The sequence below is a fragment of the Neopelma chrysocephalum genome, unplaced genomic scaffold (genome assembly GCF_003984885.1).
Source record: "Neopelma chrysocephalum unplaced genomic scaffold, ASM398488v2 Primary Assembly neopelma1_92, whole genome shotgun sequence".
Classification (NCBI taxonomy): Eukaryota; Metazoa; Chordata; class Aves; order Passeriformes; family Pipridae; genus Neopelma; species Neopelma chrysocephalum.
In genome coordinates, this window is record NW_020897754.1 from 1200882 (window position 1) to 1223900 (window position 23019).

At 41.2% G+C, this 23019-nt stretch overlaps 1 protein-coding gene across 1 annotated transcript in view; it reads right to left on the reverse strand.

Annotated features, from left to right (window-relative positions):
* LRMP (lymphoid restricted membrane protein) overlaps positions 1-20220 on the reverse strand; it is a 37150-nt gene extending 16930 nt beyond the window's left edge. The window contains exons 1-19 of the mRNA XM_027693620.1: positions 19635-20220; positions 18819-18920; positions 17706-17886; positions 17432-17508; positions 17273-17351; positions 16172-16330; positions 14893-15010; positions 14055-14105; positions 12949-13026; positions 12364-12420; positions 10485-10544; positions 10309-10373; positions 10124-10223; positions 8486-8617; positions 8133-8234; positions 5194-5357; positions 2917-3031; positions 2294-2456; positions 114-175 (exon numbers count right to left, since the gene is read on the reverse strand). Of these exons, the coding sequence (XP_027549421.1) occupies positions 114-175; positions 2294-2456; positions 2917-3031; positions 5194-5357; positions 8133-8234; positions 8486-8617; positions 10124-10223; positions 10309-10373; positions 10485-10544; positions 12364-12420; positions 12949-13026; positions 14055-14105; positions 14893-15010; positions 16172-16330; positions 17273-17351; positions 17432-17508; positions 17706-17886; positions 18819-18920; positions 19635-20220 (2451 nt within the window). The remainder of the gene's footprint in view (positions 1-113; positions 176-2293; positions 2457-2916; positions 3032-5193; positions 5358-8132; positions 8235-8485; positions 8618-10123; positions 10224-10308; positions 10374-10484; positions 10545-12363; positions 12421-12948; positions 13027-14054; positions 14106-14892; positions 15011-16171; positions 16331-17272; positions 17352-17431; positions 17509-17705; positions 17887-18818; positions 18921-19634) is intronic.
* Between the last annotated feature and the right edge of the window lie 2799 nt (positions 20221-23019).

Here is a 23019-nt window from a genome sequence, read left to right on the forward strand (position 1 = left end):
AGAAACCTGATGCTGCCAGATTATTTGCAGCTCATCCCAGCTGTGGTTGTCCTTCCACCAGAGCACCTCCTGGGCAAACCTGCCTCTTCTTCTCCCACCAAACAAGGTCATACCTGACACACCAACTCGCAGAGTCTCCTCTGAAGCAGTTCCCATCTCAGTGCATTAGCAGTTGCTATGAGGAGACATTTACAAACCTATCAGGGTTCCTTACAGCTTCGTAACAAGGAGCTGGATGTTATAGATGTTATAGCACCTTTAAACCTGACTACTGCCCATCAGAACTCACTGTAATTTGCATTGGTCTAGTTATGCCTACAACAGTTTTTCCACAGGAAAGAGAAAAAACACTGGACTCTGTCTTCCCCGTGGTTACATTTCCCCTTGCTATACAGAGGGTGGGGGCTATGCTTCCCAGCATTATTAACATTGTGATGCCAAAGTTCCCTGTGGAAACAGATTAATTATTGCAAGAGAAGCATTTGTTGTCCTGTAGAGAAGTTTTAAAGTTGATGGGCTTTATGTTATATTTAGAAGCATTCTTTGTTCAAGTTTGGTAATGCCAAGACCCGCCTCTAGTGAGTTCTACCTTAATTCTATCATATCTTTTATACCACAGTTAATATGGAGGGTGAAAGGGGATTTTATTAGCACTGTGACCTCAGTGCCCAAGCACTGAAAGGAGCTCTCATCGGCAGCCTGGGCAGCATTTCACTGGATGAGGGCTGGAGCAATTAGGGGCAAGGCACAATTAGACACCTGAAACGTAAAAGGAGCAGTGCTAGGCTGACTGAGGTTGAGTACCAGCTTCCTTAGCCAACAGGTTCCTTAATTTCTCACCTCTCAGCACACAGGTGGGAGGAAGTAGGGGAATGGAGTGGGTAGGTGGGGAAGAAACCACAGCCCAGCCCTTCAGTCAGAAGAGGAACAAGACCTGTGTGGCTTTCTGCCAATATAAAACATTTTTATTCTTCCCCCAGTGCCAGCATTGTTTCTCAGCCCTGTTCTTTTTAACACTTTGCAACTTCTCTACACATCTGCCACTTTAATTCTATTAAATCTACAGGTTTAACATATTAAATCTAGAGAAAGTTTGCAGAGATCTCTAACTGGAGCAATTTAAAGCCAAAATCTCAGCCATTTTCAGGGTGGTGGGAATTTTTAAGTTTTTTTTGGTTTGTTTTTTTTTTTTTTTTTTTTTTAGAGTCACAGTGGCACCAGTCCACATGTCTGGGGTTGTCTCTCTCTTCACTTACTCTAGCTCACTCTGCAGAAGAGCTTTGTCAATTCAGAGCAGGAAAATGACACACTATTTCCATTATTATGCCTCTTGTTAAGGGGAAAAAAAAATCAACTTCACAGTTTGAAGGAAGCAGCAAGCATGAAAGGAACATGAGCACACACACGTGAACAGTGCCAAAATTACTGATCACAAGTGGGTGAGCACAGTCTGGAGCTGTTCCTGCCATATCAGTGCATAACAGTTGTGCCTCAGAGCTAAGCAAAAGGGTAGTTTTTCCAACAAAAATGTTGTTTCCTACAAGACAAACTGTGGTTTCACATGGAGTTGTTTACAACGCACACGTGTGCTGAGCATCAGCAACATTGCCTTGGGAAATTCATGCCTGAGGCCAAACATTCAGTGGGATAAGTCAGTCAGATTCTCCTTCTATAAGCAAGTTATCACACTCCACAATTTGGGAAGAAGCAGCCACTGCATTATTTAGTCATCTAAGTTTTTGAGGTTAGGGAGTAAGAGGCAGCATGAAGTTTCCATGATTCTGTGGCAGAAGTTGCACATGTACAGCACAGTGACACAATTGCTTTCCACTGAAGAGAGCAGTCTAATATCATAACAGTTATTCAAAAACACAGAGCAATTACAAGCAGCAAGCAGAATGCAAAAAAAAAATAAAAAAATCGGGTTTGTTTGGTCCAGGAAGCTTGAGAAAGAGGGATGACTTTGTCAGGAATAAGGTGGGCTGTTCAGGTGTGGGAACAGCACCTCTGGTAAAGGAGCACCCGTGGAGTTACTAATCCTTCCTCATCGGAGGTTCTGAATCTTTGGTCGAGCCCAAACACCCACTCCTTGGGATCCCACCTGCTTTTCAACCCAGGTGCCACGGTGGCAGATCTCTTAGAGGAAAAGTAGAAAGAAAGGAGAAAAAAAAAAAAAGGCTCTACAGAGCATTCTACCTGCAGATCAGTCCTACCCTCCCTTGCTATAACTAACCCATAAACTATCTGCCCATGCAAGAGTGAATATGCTGGCACACTGCCAGTAGTTACTCACTTCTCTGGTGTTCCACCTTTTCCTGAAGCAACTGGCAAGTGCTTGTTAAAGCTGCACTCACATCCCTGAGCCTTTGCTGCTCAGAAATGGCTTCCTCCAACTTGCTCTTCAAGGATGCTGCTTCCTCACGAGCGGAGTGAAACGCTTCAACTTGATCCTCCGCCTAAGCACAAAACAATATTTAAGGGAAAAAAAGAAAGGAATAAAAAAAAATTAAAAAAAAAAAATTAAAAAAAAAGCTGCCTGGCTAAGACAAGGAGCCTCTACAGTTCATGTAAATGAAACCAAACTGCATCTGTTCTTTCTCAGGAAGTGATAAAGCTCCCTCTGAACTTCTGCATTTTTACGTTGGGGTGGACTGTGTATGGAAGCTATTTTTGGGCTTTTTTTTCTCTTTTCTCTTTTTTTTTTTTTAAGCCACCACAAATATGCAATGCTGCCTCTTTCATCAGCAAACTGTTGTCACCACCCCCTCAAATTTTACTTCCTCTGCTGGTTCCACTTTTGCAGCGAGGCACACCATCCCGAACACGCGATTTCCTTTCCCAAGGGCAGCCGCACATCGTGCGTGGCCTTTGGCATCTGCCTCTTTCCTGCTCAGAAGGAACTGGACTGTCCCTTACATGTCTGCTGGCATCCTTGAGCTGCTTCAGAGCTTCCTGAAGCTCTAAACCAAGGGCTTCTGCCTGGCCAGCAGTTTCCTCTTGTAGCTGTTTGACAGTTTCTAGCTCGTGTTGCCTGCGGGGTGAGAGCACAAACCACAACCCATTACTGACATTTTGGGGAGGTCATGCCCAGGAGATGACACAGCCTGGCTGTTGAGACATGCATGGAGAACTACAGTCAGCTGTGACATCCTCCAGACACTCCCAGTACCAGGGACTCAGTCCTTGCTGAACACAATTCACAGAATATCCTGAGTTGGAAGGGACCCACAAGGACCATCCAGTCCAACCCTCAACCCTGCACAGGACCATCCCCCAGAGTCACCCCCTGTACCCCAGAGGATCATCCAAACCCTCCTGGAGCTCTGGCAGCCTTGGGGCTGTGCCCACTGCCCTGGGGAGCCTGGTCAGTGCCCAACCACCCTCTGGGGGAAGAACCTTTCCCTGAGATCCAACCTGACCCTGCCCTGACACAGCTCCAGCCATTCCCTGGGTGCTGTCCCTGGTCCCCCCAGAGCAGAGCTCAGTCCCTGCCCCTCCTGTGCCCCTGCCCAGGAAGTTGTAACTGCAATGGGGTCTCCCCTCAGCCTCCTCTGCTCCAGCTGAACACACCAATTCAACCCAGGCTGACAGAGTTTTTCTATAGCAGGAAGGGGACGGAGGTTTTTCCCTGGTGTTTCTCCAGCTGAAGCAGTCCCAGACAGCTGGGTACCATAATGGAAGCTTGTGAAACAGCAAGAGGACTCAAACAGCAAGAGATTAGTGAGGGAAACTTTTGCAATTCGATCAAAAGAATGTGTTTTCTCATGCTTTGGGAGAAAAAAGGATTGGATATAAGTTAGATACCCTGGAGCTATTAATGCAGATACAGAGCTTCATCAGACTCATTTCCCAGTGTTTGAGAGGGCATTTCTCTTGACAGCAGACAAATGCCATCAGAACCACTGCTTAAGCCAATGGCTTTCAAAGAAACATCTATTTTTGATCACTGCAGAAAACCTTTGCCCATTTCTTCTCTAACTCACCTTCACTTTTCTTCCTGTCGCTACTCCCACAAAAATTTTGAATACAGAGAGGCACAGCTTTAAGAAACCAAGGCACCAGTATTTTTATCAGCTCTTTTCCAACTGAAGGGAGAGCATGTGGGAGGCCCACATTGACAATGTTCAGTGGAAGGTAAGTCAGGCAAGAGTGTGGCACAACTGCTTCACATCAGCTCGTGGGGCTGCCAAAAAAAACACCCCAAACCCAGGCAAAGGCATGCAGGCAAAAATTTACATTTAGTATAGGATAGCAGAAGCTGACACTATGAACCAGCCTGGCTTCCACAGAGGCAACAAAATTCAGTCTGGTTTCTGCCAGGAAGAACTGATCTATCTATTTTCCAGAATGTCTGAGGAAAGGAGAGAGCAGACAGAGGTTTGCACCTGCTGTCATTTGCTGCTCAAACTGACAGAGAGTAGGTTTAGATTGGATATTGGGAAGAAACCCTTTGCTGAGGATGGTGAGGCCCTGGCACAGGTTGCCCAGGGAAGCTGTGGCTGCCCCATCCCTGGGAGTGTCCAAGTGCAGGTTGGACATTGCTTGGAGCAACCTGGGAGAGTGGAAGGTGTCCCTGCCCATGGCAGGATGAGCTTTAAGGTCCCTTCCAACCCAAGCCATTCTGTGATTCTCTTTATAACATCAAAAATCATAGCAGGAACCTTGTGCCCATAAACTTAAAGTTTCATTTTCATGTTTAATGACATAAGGAACCAAAGCTTTGGGAAACTGAGACATCACATTGCCTGGGCCCAGCAATTGTATCCCAAAGCAATAATACCTGCAGGGCATATATTTTACAGATCTTCTACTTCACACAAACCCAGCAGTTTATTTAATGGTTGCACCTGCTAGATAGGCAGGGCCCTCTTGCTTTAACTCCTCAGTCTGTGGTCTCCCTGGTGTTTTCAAAGACATCTCCAAGACCATATGTCAGTTCATACATAAACCCCACATAGTGTAAACGTTATGCTAAAACCAAATCCACTCTGCAAAACAAGTTAATTTCCTCTGTGGGAAAAAAAAAAGTCTTGAAAATTCAGTAAACTTTGTTTCACAAGAAAAAAAAACCACACTGAACAAGTCAAAACAAAAAACCCAAACAAACAAAAAACAAACAAACCAACCCAAAACAAAATAAGAACCAGCTCCGAAGCTCCCCCCAGGAAAGACACGCAGGCTTTGAAAGGGTACCTAGCAGAGAGCTCTTTCCTTAGGTGGAGTTGTTCTGTCCTGGTTCTCCTCAGGTTTCCTGCCATTCGAACAAAATCCTTGTCCAAGGTCTCCTTGCATTTTTCCAAGAGCTGAAGTTTCTGGATCCAAATATGTATTTTTTCTTTTAGTTCTTGCTTGAGAACCTGTGGGATTTTGAGACCGAGTTGCCATGTGGTAGGAGGAGGAAGAGAGACAGAGTCAACCAGAGTCTCAATTTACACAATGAGAATTGATTTCCCTGCTCCACCACTCAGTATCTTCACCTACATCCAACGCTATTCAGCAGTAAAGAAAAAATTCTACCACAAGTGGCCCAGATACAGCAACAAACCTGCCATGTTTCATAAGAGGAAGTTTTAATAATGACCATCTTGCAGGAAGCCCTAAAACTGATAATTTAGACTTCTGTGATCCTTTCCTCAAAGCACAACTAAGTCCACTGTTACCAATTTGGGCTTGTTATGACAGCAAAATAAATAAAATACCCCAATAAATCCCTGTTTCAGTTTGTCATATGTGCCTAGCAGATGATCTGCCCAAGGGATGACCCCTGTGACTGACAAAGGCTTTCAGTTTTACCTCTGGTCTGTAGGAAGAAAATGGGAAAAATTAAGTTCTAGGTAGCATTGCATCCTCTATTTCTCTGAACAGTGACTTGCAGCATAAAGTAGTGAGAAAGAGCACTGGACTCTTCTTCCTCTGACCTTGCTCAACTGAACACATGAAATAGCATCCTCAGGTTTTACAGAATGCCTAATGAGAGTCAAACAGAGGTCAGGAAAGAATGAGGTTTATATTTCTGGGATTTCATATCAATTCTAAGGGGAAAACATCAATCCTACAAGCACGGGCCACCTTATCTACTTGCAAGTTAGAGTCAGATGTTGTTCGTGAGCTTCATAGAAAAAAACCCCACAGCACATCAAGCATGCTAGAAAAAAAAACCAACAAAAACCAGCCTGAGCAGTTTTTGCTGATAAGTTTTCTGGGATGACATGGGATGTGAACCATGTGCAAGTGCCCACATCCTGAAGATCAGTTTCTCAGCCAAGGCATGCAGCACTTACTCTTAGAAATGATGTGGTTTTGACACAGAAGGCTTATCAGGGCACATGTGCCACTCTTATCTTCCAGTAGGAGAAGGGTGAAGAAGATTTTGCTGTCACTATCTATATATACACTTAAATATATGTATATATGCACAAAAGCAGAAGCACACTTAAAATCTACTTTATGTATAATAACCTTTAAAATATACTTGAAAACACTAAACTCCAGCAAAACGTGTCCATAATATATTTCACAGGGAATAGTGGGGAAGTGTTTAGGCTTCAAGTGATGGTCCATGGTTCAAGATTTAATTAATTTGTCAACAAAAGCTTTTTCTAAGGCTGGAAGAAGTTACTGTGAACCTCTGTTTTTTTTGGACCTACCTTTGTTCAGCTCCATACACCAAATTTCCCACATATCTGGCTTGTTCTAGGTGGAGGAAGACAATATGTTTGACATGGAGTCACTTCCCATTCCCATGGGACCCTGAAGGACTGGACCTTTTAATTTTAAAGCACCTTGTTCCTCCTTAACCCTCTGCTAGCTTAATTTCCCAAATGCGTTGCTCTCTAAGGGCCAGAATAGGATTTATTTGCCATGATCAACTCCAACCCCCACACCTAAAGTTTTTAGCTTCACATGTTTAACAGGAATACGATCCCAATGTAATTTTAAAAAGCATTTTTCAGCTCTGACAGCTTTGAAGGAGAAAGTTTTCAATCAAGATCAAAAAGCCACAGCAATTCACGAGCCAGCAGCTTCCTAGAGTCTACCTAAAGTCCCATCAGAGTGAAGAGACCTGGATGCTTGTGCTTCCTCTAAGAGAAAATTTTCAGGATTTACTTAAAAAAGAAAGAAAAATTTAAAAAAAAAACCTGGAGAGGACCAGCTACAACACTCTACAGCACTAGAGGGAAAGGAGGGTAGTTTTCTGCTTAAAGAACTAACTTCAAGCAGCACGTACCATGGTGCTACCTGCTGTTACCCAAGTGAGATGAATTGAGGGGTTTTGGTTCTATTAAGGAGCTGAAAGACAGCATTAATACACAGAGTTTTCTGTAGCAGTGTTCCTTACAACAGATTAGAATGAAGGAGAGGGTTGGAGAAAAAGCTACATCCAATAAAATAAAAATTTCAGAAGCTGTGCTGTCACAGGGGAGAGGAGGGGAGGAGAGAACAAGAGCAACAGAGTTTAGTCGACGCCACAGGCACCTGCTACCACATGGGGAAGATATTTTTGCCGGTTAGCTTGAGCAAAAGTCTTCACTTGCAAGCCTCACAAGAGGTACAAGGGGTAGGAGAAACACATTATGCAAGATTAAGTTGTAAAACATGGTTTTGTTGAAACTTTTCCTGTGGAGCATGTCCAGCAAAAGCAGAACTCTTCGCCTTTCAAAACAAAGTAAACCCTATGAAGGTTTTGGTTTGGAAATCTGGTTATAAATGCTACATCCCCCCTCTTCTTGTACCATCCAGAACCACAGTCAAGTTCAGAGCACAGGGGAAAATGGGTTTGAGGCACAGAGAAACATGCAGTGGGCAGAAAAGATCTCACATGGCCATCTGACCTCATTTTCCTCTCCAAACTGACTGGCTTCACCTGCCCTTTCCCTAAAGCATGGTTTTAACAAAGGCAGCTCTTGCACAAGACAAGACAGGAAGAGCACGGTGTGTAAGTGAAGAGCAATCACCCCTCTCCTCCTCAAAACCAAAGGTAACAGATGCTCTTTCTCTCCATACAGCCACCTCCAACTAGGACATGATCTCAAGTAATTAATATACAGAATATGCAGCAATAAGATACCTACCTGCAGTTTTTGCACAGCCCTACTAATTCACTAAATATCTTCAGAGAAACAGTTACTTACCAAAAGTTTTCTTTCCCAGGTTTGTTGCATGTCCCCATCAGGATCTTCTACCCACTGCAATGAAGCCATGACAAGCTCCTGCACTTCAGAGGCTTCCTCTTGCTAAAAAAGAAAATCAAACCTAAAACAACAACCACCACTCTAAACCAAATTCCCCAAACCCTGGCATTTTAATGCTGCCCAAACTTACCCAGCTTACAAGTTCCAGTGTTAGAGTAGGTACCAACTATGCCCCCCTCAACACCCTTGAAGCAACTATTCTTATTTTCTGAAAAGGTGTAAACACAATCTGATTATCAATGTTTGGAGAGCTCCTAATTAAAAGGTTGAGAGAAGACCACATCCTTATTCACATAAACTCTGCCACTGACCAGGTTTTGCATGACAGTCTTAAATTTTTCTCCTCCATATTCAGGCCCCTGAAGTAAAAGCAGCACTTCACGGTCCAGCGTTTCATCCAGGGTCATCCGTTCAGTCTTGATAATCTTGGAAGAGATGGAAGAGCCAGCTAGTTTATTTTGACATCTCCTTATTGCAAACCAGTATCAGTGACATTTAGACTTTCCTGAAGTATTTCCTGCGCCGTATTTACCAGAAGGTCAGAGCTACCAAAACTTGAAGCTTGTAAAAGCTTTTCAAAACAATCGTGTCATGGGGAATTTAAAAAAAAATAATAATTTAAAAAAGCCAGCCAGCCAAGCTGCTGAGTGATCCAGTGTAAATATTCATGTCAGGGTAGGCAAGAGGAAGTCAATAATTAGTTATCGTTATTCAGAAGAGGCTCTACCAAGTGATGAATAAGCAGAGCCCTTACTTGCTTTACAGGTGGAATTGTGTCTCATCACAGCACTAGAGAGGCAAACACTGACTCACTGTGGCCCTGGGGAGCTGCAATATGGGACAATACCTTAACTTTTGAAACAATGCTGCCTAGCCAAGCACAACTCTCCTTCCTGGGCCTGTAGTTTTAGTCCATTATTAGATTCTTTTTTTGCTGTTGTTTGCAAACTCACCCTGTACGAAAATACGCAGCTGCATAGTGAAGTCTCACAAGAAAAATTACTCAAGAGCATATATTTGCTATCAGCTGACAACAATCTCTCCTTAATAATTATTAAGCTGGCTTTGAAATTTTTGATTTAATAACAAATGCACTGTACAAGTAGTTATAACTAGTCATACTGTAGTAGGTAATTCTGATTAAAGTCCTTTGGTCCAATCATTACTGTCAATTCCAATAAATAATTTATTTTATTCATTTAAATATATTTGGCTTGCTATCCTTAATCCCATGGAGCAGAGTTGTGGAAAGGCTCAATTACAGCCGTACAAACTTTTGGACATAAAGTGTTGGTCAAGTCTGGGAGCAGGATTGGATCCAACTGCACCTGGATCCAGCCTCCTCTTTGAGAAAGAATTTGGAAAGCAAGGGAGTCCTTTCTGCACCTCATGACTCAACAGGAGGGTGTCCCTGGTAAACCTTGTCCAAAGCTTCCATTCTGCCCTCCACAATAAGGTACATAGAATTTGTTTTTTTCCAGTAGTTCTCCATTGGAGAGCCACAAAAACAGTAAGTTAAAGACCAAATTTCCAGTGTTTTGTCAAGAGTGCCTGATCAAAAACAGAGCTCCCAAAAGTCACTAAACCACCTTCTGGGTACCCTGCAACTTCAAACCAACTGGCTCAACTGAGCAATACTGATATTAAATGTATCTAAATGTATTTGAATACTTTTTTCTTCTCCTATCAGCCTGTTCTTCTGCCCTTCCAGATTTACTTCCTTAGATCTACAAGTGTTTTGTTTGCTTTCCTTTGGACTTTCTCCAGCGCTCTCGGGACAATATTGTAACCTTCACATTCTCTGCCTGCGTGCTGGGATTAACGGCTTCAAATTCCAAGGTTATCTCAATCATCCGCAGGGAATGAGCTTTGTTCTGCCTCTGCTGATGCAAGACAACTGGGAAGGGATTCATTAAAGCCTTAATTCATACCTCTGAAGACTGGGCAAGTTCCAGCTCACAGTGCAGCGAATTCATCCCTTCAGGAATGCTACTGTTGTATTTGCACAGCAAGGGGAAACACAACCCATTTCTAAAGAAAGAAGGAGAAAACTACGTATCAGTCCTTCCTGACTTTTGACAGATTGCATTTCCTGGGGCTTGTTCACAATACTCACGAGATCAGCTCTTGCTGCATGTGTTGCATGTTCTCCAGTAGCTTATTTTTTTCTGCCCTCAATGTCTAAAACACACCAAATAAGATTTGGTTAGAGGGTCAGTTTGCCAGGCAGAATAAACACAGGATATCCAAGCTTTCCCCTCACACAGGCAAAAACTAAACCCAGTTCCATACCTCTATTATTGAGGAACACTCCACAATGTTTAACTTCAGTTCCTGGATGTCCTGCTCCTTCTGCAGAGATCAGAGAGAAAAAGAACCAAAATAAAAACTACTATATTCAATTCTACATCCCAGTAGTAATCTGTATGATTTAGGTTTGAGCAGCAACCTAATTATATAACACAAAAATAGTTGCACATTTAGGAAAATACAGTCATATTAACAGAATACTTAGCATATTAACTAACAGAAAGCACTCAGATGACCTTTTCTACCTAACTTCTGAAATTGAGACAAACACTCTTTCCAGGTGCTGTACTTTAATTTATTCCTCACCTAGTTTCAGCATCAGCAGATTAAACTTAGACAGAAGCACCCTAGTTTTAGCTGAAAACAAGGACTAGATTATACCTGGCACGAGTTTAAATCCCAGCTGACTTTTAAAACAAGTTGCAATGTTCTGAGTTAACTCTCATTATTTCTCATGAGTGTAGCACTCTGTAGATTGAACATCACCTTATAGAATCAGGCCTTCAGTCTTGGCAGAGAAAAGTGATGAAAGTGCTAAAGTGTTATTAACATTAAAAAAAAAAACAGGAAAAAAGTGTTTTTCTATCTTCACATCCTTTTACAGGCCTGGAAGAGAAAGGTTGCCACAATAATTTTTAATGACCATCAATCCTATCCAATCTACCCTCAGATAGAGGGCCATGAGAAGGATTTTTTTTTTGCTTACAGGTAAACCCTTATCCCACAGATCATAATGATAACAAGCAAAGTCAGTTTTCCACACCAGTTTCTTCAAAATTATACAAAACAGTCATATTCATCAACATGCAATCTGGCAGTCTACTTTCAAAATTCCCATTTAGTCAATAGACTAAGAGAGACTTCCTAAAATAAAATGATACTACAGAGCTCACAAAAGCTCTGAATCGTTCAAGGAGGAGAAAGAGAAAGCTACTTTTTAAAAAAGAATTTATTAAATTTTTGCCCTCAAGCTACTTCTGGGGGGGGAAATAAATAATCAACCAAACAAAAATTATTAAAACACTCAACTACAACATTATCAGCTGCATCACTTTTTTACTATTTGAATTCAGCTGCACTCACTTCTGCAGATAGGACTTAGAAATTTTATCAGGTGATTTAAAACATGTTCTGCTAAATAGAAACTACCTTGGCCTAGAAGGCAATTTGCATAATTCATTAATCCAAAGAATGCCAACACCTTTGTGTAGTCTTATGTCTTTTTTTTTTCCCAATGCAAAATACAAATTTAAAGACCTCAGAAATGCTCACTCTTCAGCAAAGCCTAGAGAGTTACACCTTAGTAATGAAAGGACAAATTTGCTTTTACACTGGGCTCCAAGTCATCATTTCTAGTTTGACACAAAAATTCAGTTTCAGTAAGAGACATGAAGGAAAGGATCTTCTGCAGGTACGTTCTTTCAGCAACTGTTGAAGGAAGCAGCCTTTAGAAGTTTCTGTACCTTTTTTTCTGAAGTTTGCAAGTTTGTTTAAATAGGTTGTGATTATTTTTTTGCCTTTTTCTTTTTTTTTTTTTAATAAAAGCAAAATGCTGAAACCTTTAATTATGCTGGCTCATAACCAGGTCCTAAAGCAAAGCTCGCCTACTTTGAAGCCATTTATAGGATCAGGTTCTGCAGTGTGAGAAGAGTAGAAATAAAAGTGCCACAGTGAATACTATTGCCTTGCCTTTTTACAGATCATCCCATGGTCAGCACAGAACAGCAACCTGGCCTAGTGGAATGTTCCCTGTCCACGGCAGGGGGTTGGAATGAGATGATCTTCCAGGTCCTTCCAACTCAAACCGTTCTGGGATTCTGTGATTTTCAGTCAAGACAGTAACAAAGTAAAAGGTACGAACCTTGATCAAGCTTGCCTCTTTATTCACCACAGTGCTCTCACAGAGATTTACTTGGATCTAAAGAATGAAAAGATCAGAAGTAATTCCAGTCATCAGCATGGTTTACAACACAACTCTCTTCCTATTTCCTTCTTGGAAGGGAAAAAGGCTATCAACCTTCATAGCTTAGAAACATCAAATTATTCTTGGAATACTTTGTGTGATGTTTCTGAAAGCACAAATCTTGTACCCAGTGAAGAGTGAAAGTGTTCTCAGCTTTCACAGCCACCTTTGTTTCTCCTCATCTCTCCTGACCAAGACTTCTAGCAACATCACCCAAAGCATGACTAATAAATTGCCTCAAATAGTGGGGGAAAGGTTTCCTAAAAGTTTAACTTAGAGGAACAAATTAAACAGTTTTTGGCCTCCAGACAGCAACTTTCTCAGTCAAAGCTGTCACACTGTCCAAGCTATGATTGCACTACAGTCCCTTAATATAGACAGCTTCAGGGCTGTCTGCCTTCCAGAAGTAGAAATATCCCCCTCAACCAGACCCAAGTAAACTATTTCATGTCTTTTTATTCCTCTTAGAGTTGAAATGCTTACTTGAAGTTCTGCTGCATTTTTAGACAGCTCCAAAATCTTCTTTTGTAGTCCGTCAGTGTCCATGCTACTCCTAATATTCTAAGCAAGATGCAGAGTGTTTAGGCACAGCTGAATGGATTGACAGCTTCTCCTTGAAGAATCCAGGCAAAAAAATGACATCTCCACCCCCAAGCTGCTGCCTACTCTCAGGCACCACCAGCATTTATACACATACATTGTATGTGCTTGCCCCACCAAAACTGCCCCTGATCCTTTTCCCCTATTTCTCCAGAGCACAGGTGAAAGAGAAAACCCCAAAATGGTATTTATAAGCATTAGCAGGCCTAGAAAAACTAAAGAAAAACTTTCAGGCCTGCAGCAACTATTTTTGGAAAGATGCTGTTTAACAGCTATTTGGACTTAGGAGCTTTTCAGAAAGATTAATCTGGAGGTGCTTTTCATTATTATGCAGTATTTAACCTCTATGTTTCATGCTGAATAGTCTGAAATACAGGCTGTGAGCAGGTGTTAAAACAGTTTAAACTGGTTTATAAAATATTTGCTTTATTGAAGTAAATAAAGTAAGAATGAACAGCTCTCCTCTGAAAAACGGACAAAATCCAAGCCTAAAGATGCAGCTCCATTAGCAGCATATTCCCTACAAGTCTCCTGTAGGTCCTTGGCCAGTGTCAATGGATCCATCTGTGAATGGAGACCCCCAGCCACTGTATATTTTTGATGTTACAGCTCCATACAGGGCTTAAAGGAGGGAAACAGAAGTGAATATGAAATTAGAAGGTTCTGGATAGAGATTGTTTCAATGTATTTAACTGCATTAACTAGAAATATATGGAATTGCCTATAAAGCTTTGAAAAAAAAGGGAACTGGGGAAAGCTGCTTCTCCCCACCCCCATGTTTCCCTAACCTTATATCCTTACTTACCCATAAAATGGAAAATCTGAAGCACGGTGCAACTTCAAGATATGAGGTTTTATGACAAGTCATTCTTGTAAAACGTTGGATATTTTTATAACCTACTTAGCATGCCAGGCTTTAAACATTTTATTTCTTAATGGCAAACTTTTAGCCAGGCAAGACCATGTAAAACCATGATTTATTTTTTTACCTCTTCCTGGAGAGAAGTAACTTGGATGTTGAGAGACTGATTCTCTTTTTCCTGATCAGGTTTATTTAAAAAAAAAAAAAACAACAAAAAACAAAACAAAACAACAACAACAAAAAGAAAACAACCAAAAAAACAACAAGACAATAACAGAAAAAGAGAAAAACAAGAGTTGTGTCAAGTTCAACAGTCAAAGCCAAACTAAGACAAAAAGCAGCTGACCACAAACACATCCAGAGCCCAAGATGAAGCTGTGCTGTTTCACCCCTTTGCACAACTACAAAATTCCAGTAATATCTTTCTCTCCCACTCCACACCTCTTTCTCACAAGGTAAATTATGCATGAAATCTCAAATTAAAGCAAAACCAAAACATATATACACACTACAGCAGGATAACCCCAAAAATCCTCACGTTCCTGCTGGGCATGGAACACTTGTCATATTTTCCAGTCCCTATGGACATTGACAATAACCTAGGGGTGCTTTGGAAAATTCCTCTTTTTTTTTTGGACACCTGAACTGAGTCTCCTGTCCCTGCTGATTCAAGAACTGCAAAACAGAAGTTGCTCAGTGATGGTAGCAAAAGAGTTGCTGCCTTTAAGCATAATTGTATGTAAGACAGGTCCTTTTAATAATTTTCTTCATTGTAACTGAAAAAAGTGTAAAGAAATGTCCATAAACGCTAATAAATCACATTTCAAACACCCTTAAAAGGCCTCTGCACCCACTGGCACAGAGAAAAGCCATTGTGCTGATTTTAACAGCCTGAGGGGACATGCCACTGTCACAGCAAGGTGTGAGGTGCTGGACAAGGTAAGCCAGGAAATAAGAGCACCTACTAGTTGTTTGTTCTGCCAGAGAGCCTGCTCTCTCTTCTCTTCTGACAGGTTCAGATTGTTCCTTACTTCTTCCAGTTCTTCTTCCAGTGATTTGGCTTTCAACACATAGTGCTGGATGCTGCACAGGGGGAGGTAAATCCAGAGAAATTCAGCCAGTTAATGTTGGACATTAGATAGGCTTGAAATACAGTATTTTCAGAAGCCTCCAGAAACTTATTTTTTGGCGCAGACACTTAACAGGTCAGCAACTACCAAGTCTAAGCCTTTTTGTCCAGCAAGTTCATGGACTCACCCACAGTTTATCACCTCCTTCTGCATCCCAGCAAGGGATGAAACCCAAGGCAAACACAGCATCCAAAACAGGTGAATGTAGACAAAGGCACGCTAACAATTTAGCTTGTTACAGTTGAATATATCGTGCTACCTGAGCACATAAACTCATCCTTATGATGAGTTATTAATCCTACAAGTATTAATACTTCATAGTTAGCAGCTGCAAGAACCATTTCAGTCAACTTTTCCAGGATAGGCTCTGCATCATTTTTTTATACCCCAAAACCATGTATATTTATACAGCCCTTTTCCAGGCTGGCTGTATCATGCAGAGCATCCCAGAGCAGGTGGTCCACCATCAGGGCATGTGTCCCATGCCAGCAACCCTGCAAGATTCTTGCCTTAATCTCCCTAGAAAGTACTGGGAATGGTTTGGCAGCCGACCAAACTATCGTATTTTAATTAATTAGGTCAGAGAAGCGCTATGGAAAAGGCTTGTACTCGTGCCACTGCTATGTCCCCAGGCTACAGAAATACTAAACAAGGGAGACAACTCACCTCAGTTCCTCAAAGGAGTAGCAAAATAGCTCTCACACACTCATTTTCCCTCTGCTTGGCAATGAGTATGTGATCTAGGATTGGAAGCCTTCCAGTGTTTAGCTGTTCTCTTGGTAATATTAAGCCTTTTTGTTGTTGTTGTTTTGCTTGTTTTAGTTTGCTTTACCCCAAGATTTTGCCTGGGTGCACCCTCACCATGCAAGACCCAGGCTCTGAGATGAATGACTGATATTATATCAATGAAAGGAGGTGTACATATAAGGAAGAACAGGGCAGAACAACCAGGCAAGAGGGTTAAACCCCACAGATACTACAGAAAGTCAAGAAAATTGCTGTCATGGAGCACTGGGGAGGAGAAAAGCATTAAAGCAAGGCTGGACCACTTGGAAGAACATAGCCCTGCCCACGGCCATCACAGCTTAGACCTGGTGCCCTCAGGGTCTCCCACCTTTTAATTTGTTGATGTAAACGCTCATTATCTGCCAGCAGCTTGTTGTTGGTCTCATCCGCAGCTTCCAATGAGAGCTTCACCTTGTTGTGCTCTTCCTGAAGGTTCTTGATTTTGTACTGCAGGTCAGCAACAGAGCTTATCAGGTCAGAGGTCTCCCTGTTCCAGCAACAAAGCCAGGAAAGATTGAGAAAGGTGATTTGATCCAATTTATGCTTTTTAAAAATCCTGATGCTGTGCTGCACTGATCAGAGGGGAGAGGAGAGCCCACAGAGGACTTGCAGTGCTGCACTGTCCAATCATTTGCTTTGCATGGAGATGGCAGAATATCTTCAGGTCAGTTCTCCAATTTTATAGACACCAAGAACTCTTTTGGTTTTAAGCACTTTTTTTTATGCTGCCTGCAACTGAAATATGCCACCAGACAAGTGCCACATCTGGATATCTATTTTAGAGTGTCTTAAGCTTTTACTAATCACCTCTTAGGTCACTACAAATACTTTTGTATTGGATCCTTTCTTTTCTTCTAAGCCATTCCCCACTTATGCTCTCAACCAAAACTTGAATGAGGATTACCCTTCTGAGATCCTGAGAAATTACAGGGAAGCATCAGAAAGTAGAACTTGGATTTCAGACTATGCATAAACTGCAAGTGAAACTTCTGACACTTGTTAACAGGTGTAACTACCAAAAAAAACCAACAAACTCCCTACCACAAGAAAAACAACCCCAAACAAAACCAAAGGACCAGATTTTGAGGACGTAATGTCTTCTTATTGTTGCACACCTAAGAATTTGGTGGAGGGAAGGAATCAGTTTAAACAGGGAAACACATGGCAAATCTCTGCCCACAGGGAATTGAAAAGGCAAATGGACAGAGAAGCACCAAGATATCAGTAGGAAAATCCATCAGTGTGTTTTCAAATCTGAGTAGAAGCTGTGAGGAAGAAGGTGACAGCACCAAGAGCCACTGCAGACTGAGGTCAGCATTAGAAGCTCTACCAGCACAGTGCTTGGGAACAGTGGTTCCAGGAATTTCTGTCTAGTCATTCAAAGCCAGGAGTACTACATTCTGAGAAAGAATTGTTTAAATGAACTTACATATCTCCTCTAGACACATCACCCCCAAAGGCCTCCAGGCTTCCTGATGTAACATTCATCTGGACATGTGTCTTTTTGGCTGAAAGAGGTGGGAATTTTGGTTATAGAGCAAGAAAGGGGAGTTTTCCCTGAACAGAAACAGAATAAAACAGTCTGCACCTTCAGGGATGATTTTAGGTGCTTGCAATTCCAGGTCTTCCATGCTTGCTGATGATTCCTCAGTGGCACTATCTTCCCTGCAACAAAGAAGTATCAAAATCAGCGTGACATTGGATTCCTTACCAGCTTTGTAACACCTATCAAATTTCAGCCAAATCCCACGTTGTGGACAGTGTGTCCCAATACCATCTTCTTTCCAGAAGCCACAGAGGAACTTTATACTCTCCTGTTTTCACAGGAGACTTGTGAGGTAGATTTATTAAAAAGCCATTACCATTTTCTCTTGCGGTCTTCGATCCACTCTCCCATGACCGCACGATACGTTTCCAGGTCCATGGAGACATCCTTCTGATCTGGGTCCAGCATATTGCACAGCTCTTCAAGACCACTATCTTCCGATCCCCGACTAGTTGTGTGCCTCAAATAATCGACTATCTTGGAAACTGCCACTTTTCCTAAAACAGAAACAGATGTCAAGTGCCAGATTCATTATAGAAAAAACTGTACAAGGCCATGCTACTGAAGTGCACTGGATCCAACTGCCCTCAAGAGCTGTAGGCAGGTGACTGATCCCTGCAGTTGTGCTGTGACCTGGAAAAAAAGAGTTTAGGGCTTTTGGTTGTTTGTTTGGGTTTTTTTTTGGTTTGTGTGTGTGTTTGTTCGGGGTTTTTTCTTTCATTAGTGGTGGGTGTTTGTTTAGGTTTTTTTTCTAATACAGAAGTGTGAGAATCAAGTTTACCAGTTTTGTGGCCTTCAGTTTAAGAGGAACAAGAGTTGACACATTTTCTGTGCTGTTGCTTTCGGGTCTCTTATCAAGCCCTGTGACTGCCATTATATTATTCTGCCAGACTACTCCTTTCTCTATTTACTGCTCCTTACTCTCAAGGCCAGGTTGGATGGGGCTCTGAGCAACCTGGGACAGTGGAAGGTGTCCCTGCCCATGGCAGAGGGTTGGAACTGGATGATCTTTAAGGTCCCTTCCAACCCAAGCCATACTATATTCTATGATACTCCCCCTTTTAGACATGTTTAGGTGCAACTGGAAGGAATTCTCTCTTGCTCTGAAGTTCCTGAAAGTTCTTCTTTTCTAGCAGGAAAAATGCTAAAAGAAAGAAACAGTCCTTTTCAATAAGGGCATGTGCTAGCAGAATGTTGGACCTCTACTTCCCCTGCACTAAAATCCTGCAAAGATCAGCAGGGAAGGAGTCAGGCACTGTGCAGAAGAGGCACAAACATTTATGGATTTATTCTGCATCTGCCACTCATAGGCACTTCACTAAGGGAGTCTCAGCACAGCAGGGACTGGCGTGTTTCAGGGGCCACAACAGGATCTGAAACTTGAAAATCCGAGAGAACAAAACAGAGCAATGAAAAGCCCCTGGCAAACCTGTATGTTCTATGTCACATGCCCAGAAGATTGTGGTCAGTAGGTCTTCCTCAGAGATCAAGCTCACATCGTTGGCTTTGAACTCCAGTCTCTGCCTCCCTCCTATGAAAAACCAGTCTGTTATTGCCCATCTTTATTTGTTTTCATGAACCACAGCTTCTAACTACAATATTATGTTTGTTAGAGCAACATCACACACGAAATACCACTGCTTGAATTACATCATCTTAAATTTTGATATTTTTTCAGATGATTAAAACAAAACCAGTCCCCTCCTCCTCTTCCCCCAATGAAAACAGAGCTTTTACTGACAAATAACACCACGATCCTCTGTTTTGGGAACAGGTTTATGCATCTAGTTCTACACATGCATTTTCTTCCCTCCCACTCCAGATATATTGTAGGGAAATCATTATAGTCAAATTAATTTATTAATGAAACAATCCCTATAAAATTAAATAAATACAAACCCTCCAAACTAAGAGCAACACCCAAACTCATGTATCTTTTTATTCTAAAGGCAGTCTACATTAGTAGCCAAATCTCTTAACCATGAAAATTAATTAGGATATTTGGAAAAAAGTTTGACTTATTACTTCCTCACTTTTTTACATTCACATTAATATTTTTTTAGAGAAAATTTAAGACTTTATTCAGCTCTACTTGTGATCTTATTAGATTTAAGTGACACTAAAATGTATTGTTACCAGTTTAAATAGTAAATAAATGTCATCTATGTAGGCTGAATGTTCAGATGCCTAGGATTTTGAATTGGGAGGTTTGAGGTGTTTTGGGTTTTTTTTCCAGGATTTTTACCTCTTTCACTCGAAGGAAATGCCTTTGGCACAGGAGGTTGGATCACAGCACTGTTTGGCTTTTTATCAGACTTGAAGACATAGAAACTTGGAGTTGATGTGAGGTAGGTCTGTTTACGACGCACATCTTTAGATACAGCCTTCGATAAAGCAAACGGTCTGTTCTGAGTATTGGCCTCCTGGGATCCAAAACAGCATGGAGAACGGTTCTCCATGGGACATCCTGGCACCCAGGGGTTGCTGGAGCTCTCATTCCTTTTAATGACTGTAAAGGTGACATCTTTATCAGAGGAGTCAGAGACAGGTGCAAGACAAGGGGACAAGTCTGAATAGAAAACATCGTCATTGCCGGGACTGATTGAAGCTGGACTGGCACTGTCATGACTTCTGAAAGTCCTGCCTTTCAGGATTTCTTCCAGATTTTTTTTGACGTTGCACTGTGGACTGTCGAAGTTCCTGGACTGAAACTTTGGGATCTGCAAAGTAGGGTTAGAGACTTGGTCCATCATCTGGATGGACTTGATCTTCCTGCATATGCTGTCCACTGGGTTGTGGTGCCGCTTCTTAGCCCCCTGTTCTGAAGCCATTATCAATTCCCTTCTCTTGCAAAGTATCTGGAAAAGAATAGGGACAAGAGAGAAGAGTCAGGATAATCAACATATACGTGTTCTTTGTGCCAGTTTATCCATTCAGCAACAAACTGCAGCTTTGTTATCAAGTGGTTTGAAAATTCAGCTGTGACAGAAACCTTCGGTCACCATGTTTAGTCATCCAGAGAACTAGAAGTGGATGTGGATTTGGAAAACTTGGAATAGAGGCAGAAATACTTTCTGAAATCTCACTGCTTATTCTTAAATACCATAATTATGGGAGCAGAGAATGAAAATTTAAACTAAAGAGCTCCCTGCAACTTAGCAGCTAACTCTTTGGATTAAAGGAAGCACCAAGTAATGTTACTCAGACCAATTTATCCCAAACTGAGTATTGGGGGGGGCTGTTGGGAGGCAGGAAAAGTGAGACCAATAAGATTTTCACCCTTTCTGTGAACCTACAAGAAACAAAAAAAAGAAAAAAAAAAATCAAAACCCAGTGTTTCTTCTACTAATTAGCCACATCTACAGCTATCAATGCTACCCCACAGGGAATTACCCAAAAAGCATACCCTGAAGAGCCACTTCATCTTATTTGTATTTTTATTATCTATTCCCCCAGGCAACATTTAAAAAGGTATTTGCTATAAGTATGTGTGAGACCAAGGCATGGGAGCTGCATTTTTCAGGTGACTGAAAGTTAAAACTGGGTGTTCCTGGACTTGAGCTTTTAAAGACGTCCCAAGGAGAACATGAATGTTGTATCCAATGGATTACCACACACAAAATTGGAAAGATACAGCTTTATGATTTCTTGAATTAAAAATTTGGTACTAGAATGAGAAGTGTTACATAGGGAAAAACATAACCACTTTCCCACAAAAAAACCCCACACAAACAGACTAACAATCAGATTTTCACTACTTCAGACACTAGATTTGCTGGGAATTAATTTTAGAGCAACAGTTATAATTTCATATTTGCTGTCAACAGCTGTTTAATATTTATATCAATCAGCACTGTAGGTAATGAACTTTGATTTCCATCTGGTTCTGCTCGTCTTTAGATGTCCTCATCAATGTATGACCATGGTTTTTATATAAATAGGTGCACTACCACGTTTCAAGTGAGGTTTCCATGTCTACCCTGGAGAATTACAACCATCTTCCCTGAACTGAGCATGTGGGAGCTTTCACTGGACACTGTCCCACTGCAAAATTCACCCAGAGTTTCTTATTCCCCCCCCCCCCAAAACCCCATCCTGAAACACCAGCACTGAGAAAGGCCATCCACCAAACAGTGTAACCCAACTGGCCTGGAACAGAGCTCTTAACCAAACCTTTGTCATTGGAAAGAAACAAAAGGAAAACAAGCAATACTATTGAAATTTACCTGTGACATTGAGATGCTGTGAAATAATAATAACATCCCAAATGAAGCTAGCTGAAGCTCCCAAGAATCAGATTTTAAGTGATATATTGCACCCAGTGTTGCAGCTAAATACCTGTTATCTCCCACTCTAATATTTTCAGCTCCTCAGCTCTGAAAATATTGCTTTTCCACAAGACTGTATATAATGTTTAAGAACAAAAAACACAAGCAAACAAAAAAAAACCACAGAAAACAAAACACAACACTCCTTTTAAAGTAAGAATCGGGGAAGCAGTGAAAAGTTCAGTGTATGTTAACTGCATCACCTCCATAACCAACAAAAACCACGCTCAGAGAGTCCAAGATAGAGTTTTACTCATAGCCAGCCTGCCAGAGCAGCACCATCACAGCCCAGCCTTCTGTTACAGGCAGAGGAAGATTAACCTCCAGCTTTATAACTAAAGCTCATGGGGAGGTGTGTGAGTGTGAGAGGGACTAATGTGGTTTTCTGCAGAGGGAGAACACGAGACCCCTTGTCCCTGCACAGTACAAACACCAGCTTGCCTCCACAAGGATATAGATTTCATTGAACTGGGTCTTTTTACTCAAACTCTGCATCAAGAAATGAAACAAAGAAACCTCCCCTTCCCCAAGAAGTTAGATCTCTGCTTTTCTTTAAGACAGAAAAACTAATTCCTTTCCCAAAAACAGCAACATGATTCACTGCCATATAACACAAGAATTGCCACTTGTATAATCTTGTGAAGCAAGGAATAAAATTGTATGTAAGTATTTATTAATCTAGATTGCAATATAGACATAAATACTCAGTGTTCTACTTAAATTGGTTTATTACAAGCTGTCTGCATGGCAGCAACTTGGTTTTATATATGCAGAGGCAAGATACCCAAGATTATTTTTCTATTGTTGTTTCTGCAAGTGGTAACATTTATCTTAATAAAAATGTCCTTATCCACAAAAACATTCTAAAAAAATAACAACAGTAAGAAGCTCAGAAAAAAAAATAGAGAAGATATTGCTTTTAATTATGTCTGTTTTAAAAGGTTTACTCCTTAAAAATAAATGCCAGAAAAGCAGAGCAGTCTCCTATATTAGAGACACATTATTAGAGGTGCATTATCTTTAAAAAGTAGATGCATTATCTTAAAAAGAAAAACTTCAAAAAGCATTGCAGTTAGATTTAGGTATGTTCTCTGAGTGTACAGGAGCCTTCAAGCAGATAAATGTAACACTCCACTAAAGGATACTAGACTTTTTATCTGCAATGTTTATTTAAATATCATTTGCAATGCCTCGGGAAAAGCAAACAAACAAACAAACAAACAAAATCACACAAACAAAGAAAAAAACCAAAGCCCTTTATACTTACACTAACATGTGGAAAAATAACTTCAATTTCTCTCT